Genomic DNA, 19,589 nt, shown 5'->3' with positions numbered 1-19,589 from the left:
CATTGCAGGTGCATAAGAGCGTTCATATATCTACCATATACTTGTACATGCTGATCATGTCAGAAGATTTTGTCTCAATACTTACGTATTTAGTTGAAAAGCTGTAGTTATTTACACAACTTTTATTTTGAAATAGGGAAAGTTTAATTTCTAAGTAATCCTATTCAACAAATTAAAACACTGTCCATATAAAATTGTATCCATTTATACAGTCGGCATTGTCCGCTTTTGTCTTCTTGCACAAACTTAATGTGTGCAAGTATATGTAACTTAACAGCATCTGATATACAAAGCATCGATTTAAAGCCCCTAATGGCTTTCCATAAACCATTAATATTTAACCCCCCCCCCACCAAACCGCGAGGGAAAAACCTACTATGAGGGAGGTTTTACAATATACCGGTAGTAGATTTTTCCCCATGGGAAAAACATAGTATGGGCAGTTTTCCGGGGAAGGGGCTGCTTTGGTGAGAGAGCTACTATGCAACACCGGCATCTCAGTCCACAAAGAACTGAATTCTAAGACTTGTTCAATTACATGTAATTGTATTAGAAGGCTGTTCCGCGACACATCTCAGAACAGTCTGTTTCATATTTGACAACTTCCGGGAACAAATCATCACTACCAATTTAAAATGTTCATGCTATTTCATAAATTACTTGACTCTTGCAATTCCCCGGCGATTCAGAGAATTTACAAATTATACTTCTTTATAAAGTCTACACTTAAATGCTGATCACACAAAGCCAAAAACAATATTACATTGGAAAATAATGTTTCACAATCCTATTTCTCTGTTCACATGAAAACAAAAACTATAAATCGTTTTCTTACTTTTTGGGGATAAATTCAAATTTTTAATCCAATGCAAATGAATTTGTGTAGAAGATGCCGTTGTCTATTGCCACGATAACTTAAAAAAGGGAAAAAATCAATATCACAATCATATAAACATCATTTTCTGGTTCCGATTTTCAGAGTACAACGGGGACATCACGATGAGTTCTTGCTGTTGCAACAAACGACACGTTACCTTCATATGGGCGGCTTTTGAATGCCTCTTTTTTTCTGGAGTGATATTTGGATGGGTGTGGTTAACGGTCACTCTGAGGCGAGACGCTTATTTCTTAAATCTTTGCAATGTCACATTTCCAGAGGATTTTCTAAAAGACCAAAGCCAAAATGAAGATTTGCAAGATGGTTCACGTAAGAGACGGCCGAATTGCAGGACCACCTCTACCACCACTACATTTCCACCAGAAACAGAGTATCTTCTGCCATTTAACGGCACGCAGTACTTCTGTGACGAACAGGAAGATCGTCTGGATCTTCTGTACGGGATTGTCATTATTGTACGGAACTTACTCATTTTGCCTGTAGGGGTCTTCATGGATAAGTATGGTACCACTCGGACTCGACTCGTGACTGTGTAAGTAAATTTTAAAATCTTTATATTATTATCCTTTGATGATCATTCTCCATGCTATAGTTCGACTTCAATTACTGGAACGATAACGCACGCATATCGCAAGAATATAAGGTTATGAGAGGATAATAAAGTACATTCTATATCTAAGATGAAATCAGTTTTAGGTCGGACACACAATTCCATCTTATCACAAGTTGTATACTTATCCACATGTATGCTGAATCTGTCATATCTTTCAGTGACTCTAATTAAGAAGAACATCAGTATTGCATGTGGACTGGTATATAACCTCTTCAATGAAATGCATCTTTATAGGTTCATTACAATTTCCTTTATTACATTCGCGTTGGCCTCGATATGAAATGTAATGCAAGTTTTAAAAAACATTGATTTGACGTCATTTCTTTGTTCGTTAAGTGAAAGAATTGACATGTGACCTCCGATATAAGTGAACGTCTGTACTATCAGAATAACTCAGCACTGATATCAGTAAACGTCTGTAATATCAGAATAACTCAGCACTGATATCAGTGAACGTCTGTACTATCAGAATAACTCAGCACTGATATCAGTGAACGTCTGTACTATCAGAATAACCCAGCACTGATATCAGTGAACGTCTGTACTATCAGAATAACCCAGCCCTGATATCAGTGAACATCTGTAATATCAGAATAACTCAGCACTGACATCAGTGAACGTCTGTAATATCAGAATAACTCAGTGAACGTCTGTACTATCAGAATAGCTCAGCACTGATATCAGTAAACGTCTGTAATATCAGAATAGCCCAGCCCTGATATCAGTGAACGTATGTACTATCAGAATAACTCAGCACTGATATCAGTAAACGTCTGTAATATCAGAATAACTCAGCACTGACATCAGTGAACGTCTGTAATATCAGAATAACTCAGCACTGATATCAGTAAACGTCTGTACTATCATAATAACCCAGCACTGATATCAGTGAACGTCTGTACTATCAGAATAACCCAGCACTGATATCAGTGAACGTCTGTAATATCAGAATAACTCAGCACTGATATCAGTGAACGTCTGTAATATCAGAATAGCTCAGCACTGATATCAGTGAACGTCTGTACTATCATAATAACCCAGCACTGATATCAGTGAACGTCTGTAATATCAGAATAACTCAGCACTGATATCAGTGAACGTCTGTAATATCAGAATAACTCAGCACTGATATCCTTCAAAATCGGACTCTCTGAGATAAATCAATGAATGAAATTTAAAAAGGACAGTGTTTTAAGCACGATATATACAGATTACAGTTCTGTATGGAAAAAATATCAACTTCAACGGGCCTCAAAATCTTTGATATTTTTTCAAACATAGCTGTATTCAGCGTACATGTATATCTAATATACTCTAATGTGATGTGGTTGAAGCGTCAGTGTGTTGCATAGTAAGTTGTTTTTGAAAAAGAGCAGATGAACTAACCACCGGTAGGAAACCATTTTTGCTGGCCAAGGATTTAGGCGGAGCAGAACGTAAACCCAGCGAAGATATTGACGCATTAAGAAAATTTAGCAAATACGTCATACGTATTGTAAAAGACTGTGGGACTGCTTTCCAATTTGATAACCAGGAAATACATGAGGGAACATTCTTTCGTTAATTAATAAAAGAAAGATGTTTCAAACCGCCTGACTGCTTCATTTTATGTTGTTTGATATTCATTCTGGTGGCTTAATGATGTTCATCAAAGCCAACCATGAAAGACATTACACAGACGCAGACCTTGACTGTCGGCTTTGATTATTATTTGTATACCAAACGATGCTTATTTCGTAATGTTTTTTATTTTCACTTGACTGTCGGCTTTGATTATTATTTGTATACCAAACGATGGTTATTTCGTAATGTTTTTAATTTTCACTTTCACCCACCATGCAAAGCGGATTCTAAATTTTGTATTGGCTTTCATCCAGTAGGATTATACTCTATTTAAAGTTTAAAAACGAAATCGGCAAATCTCAAAGATGAAAGACTGTACGTTAGTTGAACGTTTGTTGAGTGTAAACGCATTTCTGTTACTAAAGGTTTCTATAAAACGGCATTGTTCTTCCGCTCAATATACATTAATGTTTTGCTAGAATCAAGAAAATTGAAATAACTTATATGCAATGGAGTATGAATACACTGACACAGTGTGTTTGGAAGAATGAATGTTTAGGGGTAGATTTATTTACATTAGATGATTTTAGTTACTAATTCAAATGAGCAAAACAGAATATGAAATTGCATATATTGTGGATCAGCTCTTTGGACGAATAGGACATGTCCTAATTCGCTCCGCTCTTAGCATTGATTGGCAAGCCTGAAAACCAAAAACATGTAGTCTGCGGTGTAAATATGTTTGTAGATTTAGTGTTCATATTGGCCACATTGTGTAATTCTTTTCAGTTTGTCCTGAGGAAGGGACAGGTCGTCCCGAAAATATGACAATCTGGTTGATCGTGCTTTGTGTGTATATTTATATGTGTGTGTGTGTGTGTGTGTGTGTGTGTGTGTGTGTGTGTGTGTGTGTAATTCATATGTGTGTATTTAATAAAGTCTTAGGAACCTGGGTCGGGTTTCACAAAACTATCTTAAGATACGAGGGCTGTTCGATATGTAATGTGTATTGTACCACAGTGCGATAACGCTTTGTGCGATTTCTTGGATAATGATACTCTTGAATAGCTTTATTCAATACCTTTACAACGGTATAAACACGAGCCTTCAGCTCTACATAGTTTTAAGTAAGGGTTAATGTACGAGTATCGCACCATTTCTTAAAAGTAATGGACCGAGGCCCCGAAGGGGCCGAGGTCCATTGCTTTTAAGGAATGGAGTGATACGAGTACATTGGCCCACTTAAAATCCACTGTAAACATTAATAAAAACTAAATTTTAATTTAATTTTAATCATGTCTTACCTTTTTCATTCTTTTGTTGCATGCATTTATATCTACTTGTATAAAGGTTGACCTACTTTCCGAACTCTCCATTCCTGAAAAATAATGGAGTGTTCGAACAAAAGAATGACGTCATAGGTGCATTTTAAACTTAGGTCATTTCAATAGAGACAGTCGTTGACCACTTTTGTAAAAAATGGTAGGGAAACAGGTTGAGAATATTGAGGATATTAGAGCTTATATAAAAGTTCGCACAAAACTCGGTCATTCCGTAATACAGATTTTTACTGAATTGGGGGAAGTTTATGGGTCTGATAAGGTATCTTATGAGACAGTTCGTAAGTGGAGAAAGAAATTTTTGACTGGCACAGAATACGTCAAAGATGCAGCAAAATCTAGCCGACCTGTGACTGTAGCAGGCAAGGCAAATGTCTCAAAAGTCAGGGAAATAATTGAAAGCGATGGCAGATACACAATTTGTGATATTGCCAAAGCTGTTGGCATATCGCTATCGCGGGTGCATTTCATTTTGAAGCACATTTTGAAAGTACGAAAGATTTCGGATAGATGGATACCGCATATATTGACAGATGACCAAAAACGGGTACGAGTACAAACCGCTAAGCAATTGCTCAAAATGTTACTCATATTCAATCAAAGACAATTTGCAAGCACTGTTACTGGTGACGAACATGGGTTCACTATTTCGAACCAGTAAGAAAAATTGGAAACAAAATATGGCTAACTAAATACGGTAGAAGGCCTGTAGTTGCTAAAAGAACCATAAGCACAAAGAAGGTTCTTTATTGCATATTATTCTTATGTGATGGTATAGCCGTACAAATTGCGGTGCCGAAGGGCAAAAGTGTTACAGGTCGGTATTACCGAGATGTTATACTAAAAACCTCAATAAATATTATCATAAATGACGCCCTGTGTCATGATTTAGGCATGTTCGTCTACTTCATGATAATGCTCCATCACATACATCTGAGCTTGTGAAGCACTTTTTGAAGTCGGAAAAGGTTGCCGTCTTGCCACACCCATCATACTCTCCAGATCTAGCCCCATGCGACTTTTTCCAAAACTTAAAAAGTTCTTATCTGGTCGACTTTACAAGTCCCGACAAGCCCTTGTCTCAGCCATCAGTCAGTGCCTCAGAGATCTACCTAAATCAGCGTACCGTGACGCATTTCAGAAATGGATTCAGAAATTGAAATTATGTATTTCAAACCGCGGAGAATACTTTGAAGGGATGTAATGTTCATTTCAATATTTGAGTCGAATGCTTTTGAGATATAGTACAATACACATTACATCGATAACAGCCCTCGTATGTCATAAGATAGATCGTAAGAGTGTCTTAAGATTTGACTTATGAAAATCATAAGATACGACAGTACCGTTTCACAAAACTATCTTAACTTCAAGAAATCTTCAGACAGATCTTTAAACGACGTTGTAATACTCGTTACATTGTAAAATAACGCGTTTCTTTTATCATCTTTTAATTGCATGGGTGAATTCAAATGCTAAATGAAAGATTAAAGTATATAAGAATATACATAGAAGTTGATATATTACGATTTTAGTCCTTTGTAATGATTTAATGTATTCATTATAAGATAAAATATAGGATTAAACATTCGTTTTTAAGAATTTATCGATGTGTAAACTCCAGACATTTTACTCACAAACTGAATAAAAGTGCGAAGCAGAGTTTACACATCGATAAATTCTTCAAAAAGAATGTTTGATTCTTATAATTCCAATTCATTCACTTTATTAACAATTTCAATAATTTGAATAGTTTCCCCGAACTACATTATTTGTTTTCAGGCGTATATGAATACATCGCGATTTCGGATTTATTGATGTGTAAACTCTCGTTCAGCTTTATTTTTGTCCAATCAAATCAATTGTAATAAATAATATTGGAATTATTACATTATATCTCTTTTCTATATTATGTGATTTTACACGTTACTTTGTATTTCAAAAGTTACATGTACGCTCGGTTTGCGTAGCATTTGATTACAGAAATTGTGATACAAAATGAAAGTGTTGAATTACATGTATGTTTAATAAAAACGTCCATACCAATACACTATATGCGAAATTCTATATTAATATTCTCTCTCGTTCCACTCCGACGATAAAGAATATTTTCTTAACTACATGTAATTTGAATATAAAATACAATAATATGATTGATCAATGCGTTCATTACAAATTCGCAACGTCGCACTTGTTTTGTCTAACAAAATAACATACTGAATACAAAAAAGTTCCGTAATCGAGAGCGTGGGTGGGTCGGGAAATCCAAAGACATGGGTAATACATATACTTGTGCAAACCTATAACGAACGTCGCATTAATCGAATAAAACGTGTTCGACTATATATACTGGGCGCGAAAGCATTCTTACGTGAAAAAGCCAATTACTGAATAAAACAAAACGTACGAAAACTACCAAAGATAAGAACGTGAAGAAATGAATTCATCCACCACTGCTTTTGTGTCTGCAAATATTCGAATGCGTTTACTTGTGACCACAGAGCGGCAACGAAGTCCGTGCGTTCAGATCAATCGGTGTCAAAATATTTTTAAAAGATGTCCACATGGTTCATCTGCTGAAATATCAGTATCAGGGGTGGATCCAGGAATTGCGGTTAGGGGGCGCAACTTTTTGAGGCAGGGGGTCTAGGCGCCGCCTTTGTCCAGGACGAAGCCCTGGTGGGGGCCCAGAGGGCAAATATTTCTAGTTTCCTGTGCAGTAACTTTTACTATTTTCTGTCGTTTTTGGTAAGGTGAAATTAATAAAATGACGCAAATTTTAAGAGTGTATGAAAAATTGTAAGTTCTCCAATAAAAGTAATTCAATAATAAAAAGATTTTGTCATTTATTTCTCCGAGAGTAGAAGAATTGATTGCTTCTTTTATAGTTTACATATTTCTAAACAAGAGACCACGATTTACTTTAAATTTGAAAATTTTAGGGAGGGGGGGGGGGAGAAAACTCCATAGTTTTCAATGCTTTGAAGGAAACTTACGGAAATGTCACTTCTAAAGTCAACGCAGTAAATTCAAAAGATTATATCCGGTCAAGGAAAGAAATGAAGAATAAGTGGACATGTCTAAGAAGCGGATGTAGGTAAAAGTTGTCCGTGGGGTATTCTAAACGAATATTGAGTTCATCACAAAGATCACGTCGCGGTATACGAAGCTTATCAATGATGTCTTCATCCTCCATATAGTCTAATAGATTGTTTCTGTCCCCGAAACCACGTTCCCTTCGGATAAGATACCTATTTCCTAGCAAAACATGAACTACCGCCATGTTCAGAATAGACTTAAGACAAGTATCTGGATGTCTTAAGATTTCTAACAATCTTAAGATTATCTTAAGATATGACAGTTTTGTGAAACAGCTATAATGGATCTTATGACAAATTTTAGTCTTATGACAGATCTTAGTCGCAAGATAGTTTTGTGAAACTGGGCCCTGTATTACATTTTGTACTGTATTTGTTTGTTTACTTTAAACATATATTTGTTATGACTTCTGAAATAGACAGTGCCTAATGAAAGACAATATGTTTGAAACATGAAAAACACAAAATCAATATATCATGAGAAAATAGAACAAAAATTTGATATAAGGAAGAACGTCTTAGTTTTAAGCCTGTTATGCTGATTATTAATGATAGAATAATTCGTGAAGCATTTTACGATAGAATCATCAAATTGTACTCAGCATGTGTTTATTAAGTTATCTTGTTGCTCATTGTGCGGATGGTTTCATGTGTACAAATGTAATCTACCATACCTGGAAGAATTGTTCAAAACAAATAGATCAAGTAGCATGTAACGGACGTGTCCGTAATTATTGTCTCCTTACAAATCAAAATAGGTCTTATGTGTGGTGGCTGAATTGTACCATTTTACATTTTGTCGTCTTTTCGTAATTTCGAGGCGAAAAGATGACAAAACAAACGATAATTAGAGACTTTTCGCCACGAAAAGACGACAATACGCGCCAAGTAAAGCGAAAAGACGACAACACGCGCCAAGTAAAGCAAAAAGACGACAACACGCGCCAAGTAAAGCGAAAAGACGACAATACGCGCCAAGTAAAGCGAAAAGACGACAACACGCGCCAAGTAAAGCGAAAAGACGACAATACGCGCCAAGTAAAGCGAAAAGACGACAACACGCGCCAAGTAAAGCGAAAAGACGACAATACGCGCCAAGTAAAGCGAAAAGACGACAATACGCGCCAAGTAAAGCGAAAAGATGACAAAATGCGAGTTTCCTTTGTCGTTTTTTCAAATATATTTTTTCGTTTTCGTTTTGTCATGTTTTCGTTATTTCGGGGCGAAAAGTATGCAAACGTTCAAGTGTCTTGCCTTGTTCACTAAACATCAATATGTCCTAATATTAACAATTCAACGACTCTCCATTTTTATGCACTGAACGACGTATTTTTCTCGTCTTGGTCGTAGGGAAACCAACATGATGACCAAAAATTAAGCCAATAAACTAAATGTCGCCCTGGCTATAAACACGACTCTCGATAAATGTCGCCCTGGCTATAAACACGACTCTCGATAAATGTCGCCCTGGCTATAAACACGACTCGAGATAAATGTCGCCCTGGCTATAAACACGACTCTCGATAAGTGTCGCCCTGGCTATAAACACGACTCGAGATAAATGTCGCCCTGGCTATAAACACGACTCTCGATAAATGTCGCCCTGGCTATAAACACGACTCTCGATAAATGTCGCCCTGGCTATAAACACGACTCTCGATAAATGTCGCCCTGGCTATAAACACGACTCTCGATAAATGATATCTGTTGTAAGTCGCCGAGTCGATAAGATGCCAATGTTATCTCTAAATGAAGACTTTTTGAAAATATCTTATCATCTAATCAACCAAGCGATTGAATAAGTAATTATCAATAAGAGGCCTATGGGCCACATCGCTCACCAGAGTCACCTTGGCCTTGCCAATGTTCAGCTGTTGTGATTTTCAAAAGATTTTTTTATCAATCTTTATTCCCATGAAAAAAAATTGACCCCATATTTTGGCCCCATCCACAACATAACTGAAAATGAATTCCCTTAACACGGAAATGCCTCAACACCAATATAACTAACATGATCTTGTTGTTCTGGATAAGACCAAGGTCATAGATCATGGTATGATACGAAATACCTTGCCATGAGAAATCTATACAAGTATACAAAATATGAAAGCTTTATCTTAAATAGTTGAGGAGATCACGAACAGATCAGATTTTTAAAAAAATAGGTAAAACTTCCAGGTCAAGGTCACAAGGTCAAACACTGAAGTAAATCAAGATCTTGCCTTAAAAATCTATATACAAATATAGTCAGATGAATTCGATCACCGATGGCAAGATAGCTCAGTTGGTAAAGCAGCTGACTAGAGATTCGGGGGACCTGGGTTCGAATCCCGGTATGGTCCGTTGCATTTCCCCCCTTCCTGTTACAATAAACTACACAGAATGGGAAAGAAAATCCAGGAAAGGCATCGACCAAAAAACTACACAAAGAGAGAGAAACGGTTAGAAAGGTTGCCCCTTTTACCCTCGTTAGAAAATCATTTGGAGTTAGCGAATAGTTTCCAAAGGAGATTAATGACCGCCGGAAAGTTCTATCCCCTATAAACATGCGGAACAACTCGGGGGAAATCAGTAACGATTACAGGCATCCTGTTTGTTAATGGAACAGATAAAGCTGATATAATTAATATTCCAAACTTTGGTATTTTGTAAACATAGAACATATCTGTCATTCGGAAATCAGATGGAACTGTTGTCTACATTAAAGATAAAATTTCAAACATTGCAGTATCATCAGTAATGAGTGTGATCATGTACTTTGGGTTAGGATAGAAGCTAAAACTTTTGGTATCAATGGTCATTTATTGATTGTATAGTTTACATACCACCATTAGATTCCACATTCTCATCAGGTTTTTGGTCAGGATATTGTGAATGAAATATTAAATCCTTTACAGTCTACAGAGAATAAATATGTTCGCATACTTGGTACTCTGAAAGATTTTACTGATTATTGTGAGATTTTGAGAAAAAAACACGTAAACGTATGTCTGATGTTGATTGTCATTGGCCTTTTGATCAATTTGATATACCGGTAAAGTATCTTGAAAAGTATGGTTTTCAGTAGAGTTCCTCTAGATATAGCACTAGCTGTTAATAATTATGGAAGAAAACTAGATGTTTGTAAACACTATGCTATTTTTATCCTTAATGGTAGACCCAACAATGATTGAAATGGTTAATGTACTTGTTACGTGTTACAAACCAGTGTTTTAGACTTTTATCTGTTTTGTTAGCATTTGAAAAGAGCATACTATTACTCATTAGGTTTGTTACTGACTGTCTACAGAAAGTTGTCAATTTGTTAAAGTTATGGACATTAACAATCTGAGAAACTTCTGTAGACAGTAACAAACTTAATAAATGTTTTGTTGAGGACCAATGTGTTTAATATCGATATGTAAATATTCATAAGAAAGAAATACAGTTTTAAAGACATTCCAGACGCCATGTTGCCGTTTAAATATCTAATAATTCAGATGGCAATTCCTTGATGCGTTTTATCCAACGACAGAACGTCATTCTAGTCCGAGGCAAAATAATTATGAATTAATACGTCACATGAACAGGAGATTACTATAAAATTGGAATCCTTAAAAGGGAGCATTATTCCTTAATTCCATAGAAACTAAATCTTATAATGGTACTACGAAATGAAATAAAATATATTACAGCTAAAATGTTACATCAGAATTCATTGATAACATTGTTGAAAGGATTATTGGTGACTAGTAGAAAGCGCTATAGATGCATTTGGAAAGAAAACACATTAAAAAAAAAACAGATTGTAAATACAATAAATCATGAATTTAAAATACTCGACAAAATGATTGGTTAAAACCTTTGGTCAAATTGATTCCATTATTGTAAATTACTTAATTCGCAGAGTTCTAAATTGTAAGAATTTATTGTGTGAATTTGCCCAGAAATTTTTTAATGAATGTGGATTGACCTATGTTTGGCATGAAAATTGAGAAAATTTATCTTGGCGAAAAGATAAGGCGATTAGATCTATTTAACAAATCATGGTATATTGAAATACAAACTTTTCTCCTAAAGGTTTAAATTACAACTGTTTAAAGAAATCATCAATATTTGAAAACTATCTATTGAATTTGCCAATTAAACTAGATTTTGAACTGGACGATTGAGACAGATGGATGGTTTGATATTGTAAGAGAATAAAATTTGTAAATCAGGTACTTGTAATGTGTAATTGGGGATGAATTTCATTATTTGTTTAAATTGTTTAAAATTAGGAATTCAAGAATTATGTAGTTATCAAAATGTTTTGAAACACGTTTCAATGTAACAAACAAGAATCAACTTCGCAGCTATGTTAAGGTTACCCGAACTAAGTAAATGTAGGGAAAATTGCACTTTATAAATCTGTTATTATGTCAAAATCCATGAAAATATTTATAAAAGTACTAAATTTGTATTTCCCTGCATTTTGGGTGGTTGCATAGCCATTATCGTTAAAGCAATATATATCTAACTTTCCAATATTTTAGCCTTCGATATCTTCACGAATTGTAATGATAACCATTTCCTCATGAATGTGATTGATTGATTGTATTTTGCTTAACGTCTCGCTCGAGAATTTTTTACTGATATGGAGACGTCACCAAGACCGATGAAGGGCTTCAAATTCAGGCCTATGCTCGGTGCTTACGGCCATTGAGAGTGAGGGTTCTTTAGCGTGCCACACCTACTGTGACACGGGACATCCGTTTTTAAGGTCATATCCGAGGACCCGTGACATTCACACCTGATGCCGAGCGTTTGGCGATGGAACTGTCACTACTCGTTTTAACGACTTGGGTCTGTCGCGGCCGTGATCCGAACCCCGGCCTACTGCATTCGGGGCGAACGCTCTAACCTCTCGGTCACCGCGGCGGTCTGGGAAGATAACGAACAGTGATCAATCTCATAACTCATATAAGCAATACAAAATAGATAGTTGGGCAAACACGGACCCCTGGACACACCAGAGGTGGGATCAGGTGCCTAGGAGGGGCAAGCATCCCCTGTCAATGGGTCACACCCGCCGTGAGCCCTATATCCTGATCAGGTAAACAGAGTTATTCGTAGTCAAAATCAGTGTGCCAAGAACGGCCTAACAATCGGTATGAAATACATCAGACGGCATTTGACCCAATGATAGGTGGTATTGACGAACTAGATCGTTATAACGACCATAGAAGTTGCAAAATGCTGACTTCAATCGAGGCTGTTGAAACCCCTGTACCATCAACATGATCCCGTGGGGGTCCGGGTTAGGAAAAGTCCTCAGTACCCCTTGCTTGTCGTAAGAGGCGACTAAATGGGGAGGTCCTTCGGATGAAACCGCAGTCACAGCAGGTATGGCACGATAAAGATCCCTCCCTGCTCAAAGGCCGTAAGCGCCGAGCATAGGCCTAAATTTTGCAGCCCTTCACCGGCAGTGGTGACGTCTCCATATGAGTGAAACATTCTCGAGTGGGACGTTAAACAATATCAAATTAATCAATCGATTTAAAACCTGACCAAACGCAGAACAAGCTCTTGCGTATCGAATCATTTGAGATATATAAACACCATATGCAGGTGTTAATGGAATATTGCTACATAAATATGGGAAGTTGACATGAAAGCTTCACGACCCTCCATGTCACAGGAAGCATAAAAATTCTCTGAATGATAATATACATTGTGGAAAATTCATTGTCAACATTGAACATCCAAACGAAGACCGCCCGTCATCTATGACACAGATTCGGAGGACTGACAATATCATGAATAATTACACAATTTCAAAGTAAAACATTCTAAAATGTGAATGTTTTTCTCATTTAAAAATGGTCTTTTATGAATTGAACATTGTGACAGTCATTATTCATTTTTATTTGTATTTCCCAACGAACTATTTGTTGCAGCGTAATGTTAATGTTACGGATGTAGTTCGGATTGAGGTAAACAAAACAGAATGCTGGATCAATATTATACAGTTATTGACTGGGTTCGAGGACAGCAGCTGTTTTGTTTGACCCAAGAATGGATCTGGTGCCCAAAGTCGTAGGCACAATGAACGTTTACTTTTCAACGTTACCATGTAACTATGAAACAAGACAAACTGCCTGAAGTTCTAGCAGGAACTGATCGTTGATTATTATGTAAACATTTTGGATTTTTAGGTCACCTGAGTAAACTCAGGTGACCTATTGCAATTGGTTTTCGTCCGTCGTCGTGCGACGTGCGTTAACAATTGAACATGTTTAACTTCTTCTTAATAACTACCAGTCTGACGCATAATTGGGACAAGGGGGGACGTAAATTTCAGGACTCCAGCACCCCTAGGGGCGGGGCAAAAACTGCCCCAAAATGACAATTTTTTTAAAAAGTCTTCTTCGCCAGAACCACACACATGTAAAAAAAAAAAAAAAAAAAAAAAAAAAAAAAAAAAAAAAACTAAATGCATAGTGATGTAGAGCAGGAAGGCGTCTACCAAAATTGTAAATTTCTTGATCCTCGGGGTAGGGGTTCTGACCCCAGGGCGGGGCCAAACTTGTTATATAGTGTTTATGTGTAAAACACTTAAATAACATCTTCTTTAGTGCTGTTGATACTATATTGAAACTAAATAGATATTTAGAAAGAGCAGGTAGCCCCTTTACCAAAAATGTAAATTTGATGACCCCAGGGGTAGGGGTTTTGGTATCAGGGTGGGGCCAAAATGGTCAGTTATTAAATGTGTGAACAATAGACATTTTTAACTTCTTCATGATAACTATCATTCCAATTCTTTTCAAATTTGGTATGAAACATATTTGGAAAAAAGGGAACATAAATTGTACATTTCAGGATTCCTGCACCCTTGGTGCTTTAGGGGCAGGGCAAAAACTGCCCAAAATGACAAATTTTCAAATTTCAAAAATCTTCTTCTCAAGAAGAACTCATGTAAGAAAAACTAAATGCATAGTGATGTAGAGCAGGAAGGCCTCTACCAAAATTGTAAATTTCATGATCCACCGGAGTAGGGGTTCTGACCTCAGGGTGGGGCCAAACTTGTTATATAGTGTTTATGTGTAAAACACTTGAATAACATTTTCTTTAGTGCTTTTGATACTAAATTGAAACTAAATGGATAGAGCAGGTTGTCTTTTACCAAAATTGTAAATTTGATTTCCCCCAGAGTTAGGGTTTTGACCCCAGGGTGGGACCAAACTTTGTATATATAGTATTTATGTGTAAGTTTGCTGATACTGTATAAAATCTAAATGCATACTTAGGAATAGCAGAAAAGGATGTACAAAAAATGGTGAATTTCACAACCCAGGGTTATGACTTTAGGATGAGTCCAAATTAGTCATATATTTTCATGTTTTAATGTTAATACACCTATTATTTAAAGCCTTCCATCAGTGTATGCACTTTTGAGGGCAGTTTTAAGAACACATCTTGTTTTATGCTGTTGCTGAACATTAGAATTTAGCTTAGATATTCAGAACAGGAAATGTTTTCTAGATTTCATAGCCCATGGAAGTAGTGATACTTTTTCACCAGTATTCAGGTGACCGATAAGGCCTGTGGGGGTTGTGATACTTTTTCACTAGTATTCAGGTGACCTATAAGGCCTGTGGGGCTCTTGTATTCTTTTAAAATCATGTATATTCATTACCTCTTTCAGACCCAGCCCAGGTTTATAGTCTTGTTAATGACTTATATTTCCAGCACTTTTAGATCATATTTACTTCGAAACTTTCAACTTTGAGAAGTTGAAATATGGAAATTGGAATGCAATATCTTAATGACCACCAATTATCTTTGCGACCTGGAATAATGACTGGTATATGCAAGGCTTGTATATTACAAGAGTTTGACAGGAACCGTCAGTAATACGAGATCATAATGAGGCGATCCATCTCCAATTTTCCTACAGGGAGAAATCGGAATGATAGATGAGGTGACAATTTTTTCTGATAAGTCATTTCCAGCGTCATTCGTTCTCTGTAGACGTGCATCGTATTAGGACAGACTTACATGAAATAAATCCACATTTCTATTCATTAAGACTGTGTAGAAATCTCGTTTATTCGTTCCACGTCTCCATTTTAATGGTCGGTTTATCTCTCTGTTGATTGAGAGTCTCTAGACACCACTCTGAACTTGCTAAATTTTGATTTTATTGTAGTAAATGCACATCGTAATTCTTCAAACTACAGGCGAATATCCGCTGAGCATGTGATACAGAGGCGTAAAAAGCCTGTTCAGAAGCCCCGGTGACTCAAGTAATTGGAGTTCGCTTCCCAGCCTTTGAAAAATTTATTACATGTAGGGTGTATGTATATGATACACATAGTAACTACAAACAATGCAGGTTAGAACCGCAGAATATGATATACAATTATTGATTTTTTTTTCCAAGAGGAATACTTCAAAAGTTGTCATCTTAATAAGGTTTCATCTCGAGGGCGTTTGCGCTTCATATTCTAATGATGATATTTTGATTCCGGTATGTTACTCGGGCAGATCTAGTAATTCTCTAAACGGGAATGGGGTTAGCAAATCAGTTGTGGCTATTGCAAATAGTAACTTACATATATATAATCCTTGAATAATTTTAAAAAGAATTCATAAAATACACTTCCTAAACTTCATTCCATCTATAAGAATGACGAGTTGGACATACCATGTTGGATATCGCTATTAACATAGCGGTCTCCATTGTCTAAGCTAGCAGTGATTCCCTTTATTTGCCTATTACTGCAAAGGGATAACCCGATGGTCAGACAGGGTTCTGTAAAGCAGTACATTCCCTTGTACATGTTACCTTCTCAAAAGTCCCAATATCACTCAAAATCTAGTGCATAGAAGATTCTGAAGCTTCCACGCACTGACCATTACCTTCAGGTGGTTCACTACACCAGAAATAGTTTTTCAAATCAGTACGAATTGATTTGATTATAAAAGATATGATGATATACAATAAGTATAGATGAAAAAGGCAAAAAATGTACAAATTTGGATAAAAACATGATTTTCAAAATAATATTTCAACACATATGAATAAACGATGATAAACAAACAAATCGATTGATACAAATAAAATCATAAAACATTTAAATCGCCATCTTGTGACGTGGTGTCATACAGAGTATAAGCTTTAGTGTAACGGAGAAATGTGTAGGAAGTTGCGCTGTTCAAAATCGGATACCACGTAGTTGTACTCAAAATCTTGTAATCAAGAAATTCCAGCATATCAAACGTGTCAGCAAACAGATTATTATCTTCAGGCTGTTGTTATAGTTGCCTCGATATTGTTAATATTGCTATGTCTTCCAGTAAGGTCACTTTATTGCTATATCTGTATGAATACCGGTAATCAAATTTGTGACTCCAATCTTAAACGGTGTTCAGTTCAGTTCATCACTTAATAGAATATTCGATGGTTATGTCAGCTTCGTTATCTATTCGTGTATCTTTCAATATATCAGACTGAATATATTGTGGCTATATTGCTGGGGGGGGGGGGTATCTTATTTTTAAAGACGTCTTGCATTTTGCTTAATAGAATGTGCTCCTGTTTTGCTTATATTCTCAGATCTGAGGAAATTAATCGTCACGGATATTTCAGAGTTACTGCCCCTTTGTTGAATTGCATAATAACTTGCAACACTCCATGGAATAGTTTTAAGATTTTCGTTTACAGTTGTTTTGAATTTAAAAATGAAGATAACGAACAGTATATCAATCTCATAACTCTGATAAAGAATATAAAACTAAGAGTAGGGCAAACACAGACCTATGGACACACCAGAAGTAGGGTCAGGTGTTAAAGGAGGAGTTAGCATATCCTGTCGACCGGTCACACCTGCTGTGAGCCCTATATCTCGATCGGGTCAACGGAATAATCCGTAGTCAAAATCAGTTTATAAAGAACTGTCTCAATTGGAATGAAACACTTCAGACAGCATTTGACACAATGACAGCTTGTATTGGTAAATTAGATTGTTATAACAACCATAAAATTTTCGAAAAGCTGACTTTAAATGAGACTGTTGAAATCCCTGTAACTTGTCAGTAGTCTGTCTCGATTTAAAAACTGACCATACTCAGAACAAGGTCTTGCTTATGTTCAATAAAATATATACGTATGAAGCAGATGTGGAAGACTCTTTGGTGTTTTCTATTTTGAGTTCACTGAGATATATTGAGTCGACATATGAATGAACATTATTATTGTTAGTAGCTAAAACGTTGTCGATATGTCTAAATGTCGAATTGAAAGCCACAACAAGAATTTCTTTCTTCTCATGTAGAAGCTTTTGAATAAATTTTGCATGATGAGAATATTTAAACCGGTCAGTTAATAAAGGAACACAATTTGTGCCCATGGGAATTCCAACAGAATGTTGGAAGACCCAATCACTAAAGATTACGAAGATTTTGTCAATGAGGATTTCCAGCTTCTTTTGATAGTAGTACTTGTATGTAGAATCAAAGTGGTGTTTAACAAAGTAATAATTTGAATGTCCTATCACATGATACATGTATGAACATGTTTTTTTTCCAGTTTTGTTGAAGATACAATTTCCTATGATGTCCTAAAATTTCGTCTCCAATTTATCATGAAGAATGGTCATGTAAAGTGTTGAAAAGTAAAACGCCTTGATGTTAATTTGAGAAAGATTTGTTATTTCAAATTATAGATTTACCAAAAAGTTCCGTAGAATTTTTAAGAATCCGCATTTAATTTACACCACTTCTGTCATATGTTATGGCGCAATACGTTTGAATTTTCTCATTCACAGCAGTTAATATTTTCATGAGCAGCAAATATAGGAGCTTGGTTGAACATTTACTAGATCCAACAATGTATCTATGTTTGTATGGGTTTTTGTGAAGTTTAGGAACCCAGAATAGGTACGGTAACTCATATTCATTCGTCCCATTGACTTGGATATTAAATGTGTTTAAAACTGAAGTATGATTTTCAAGAATTTCATGTTTTGAAAGGGAAGTAGGATTACCAAATGTGGAACTAATGTCAAATTCGATTTAAATACAGTTGTAATAATGAACCTTACAAACAAAGACATTGCTGTAACAAGCTTTGTTAACTGAAACCAAAACATATTACTCATCAGCTTCTATATGTTTATTTTATTTTATTTTTTGCTTCAATCAAATTCAGGTGATTTTTTGTTTTTGTGTTGTGCTTTCTTTTAAGCTCTTCGTTGAACCAGGGTGTATCCCTTTGGTGCAACGAATGTATAATCATTGTCCATGCATAAATGGTGTCGACCATTTAGAATTCTTAGTTCTTTACTTTTACGTAAAGACAGTAACTTGTTACCCAAGTCATTGACAACCTTGTCTAGGTTCGATCCAACTTAGCAATTCTCCCCAAATCACGTAAAACATCATTACGTAATATAACGTGTAGAATAAAATATCTTGTGTTAGAAGTTCTCGCATCACCGATAAGCATGACTTTACCCAGGCTCATATATTCAACAATGTGATTTTCTAAGCCACTAAATACATCACAGTCATAGGTTTAATAAAAAGTGGAACTACTAGGAGTACATGTATATAAACACAAGCTAAATAGACATCTCCAAGATTTAGCATACAAACTGGTCAAGTTTAGCCAATGTCGTGCATATCTTCCAAGAAAGAGACACATTGTTTTAATTCATTGCGTATTAGAATAACATAACCCCATCTTGTACAGATGTGTTAATTGTCGAAGAAACACATCATTATGGAAACTCTCAAAATCAATACAGAATTTTTGGATTCAACATTCTGTAAATACAATGATATCATACAAAAGAACATATGAATTTACTGTCATTAAATTTAGGGGCATATCGTCTTTTTCGGTGCCACGTATAGCTTGCCGTCAATTAAGGCTTTATCGACTTTTAAGTTCCTCCCTCCCATTGTTCCTTAATGCCCTCTCCAGATCTGGGATGAATGATATTCTCTTGGGAACTGCTCAAGCTTACTGAAGCACACCGCTTCTACATGTCACTACATGTACTATTGGCCTGGTTCTGCTTCTATCAAACTCCCCTAAGCAATGAGCT

The 19,589-nt window shown here is 36.0% G+C and overlaps 1 protein-coding gene across 1 annotated transcript in view; it reads left to right on the top strand.

Moving 5' to 3' along the window:
• Nucleotides 1–738: 738 nt before the first annotated feature.
• Nucleotides 739–19,589, top strand: part of LOC125649798 (equilibrative nucleobase transporter 1-like) — an 87,550-nt gene continuing 68,699 nt past the window's right edge. The window contains exon 1 of the mRNA XM_048877592.2: nt 739–1,430. Coding sequence (XP_048733549.2) covers nt 1,000–1,430 — 431 coding nt within the window. The 5' untranslated portion in view covers nt 739–999. The remainder of the gene's footprint in view (nt 1,431–19,589) is intronic.

This window comes from Ostrea edulis, chromosome 1 (assembly GCF_947568905.1).
Source record: "Ostrea edulis chromosome 1, xbOstEdul1.1, whole genome shotgun sequence".
NCBI classification, from domain to species: Eukaryota; Metazoa; Mollusca; class Bivalvia; order Ostreida; family Ostreidae; genus Ostrea; species Ostrea edulis.
The sequence above is the reverse complement of the archived record's forward strand: the minus strand, read 5'-3'. Positions and strand labels throughout refer to the sequence as shown.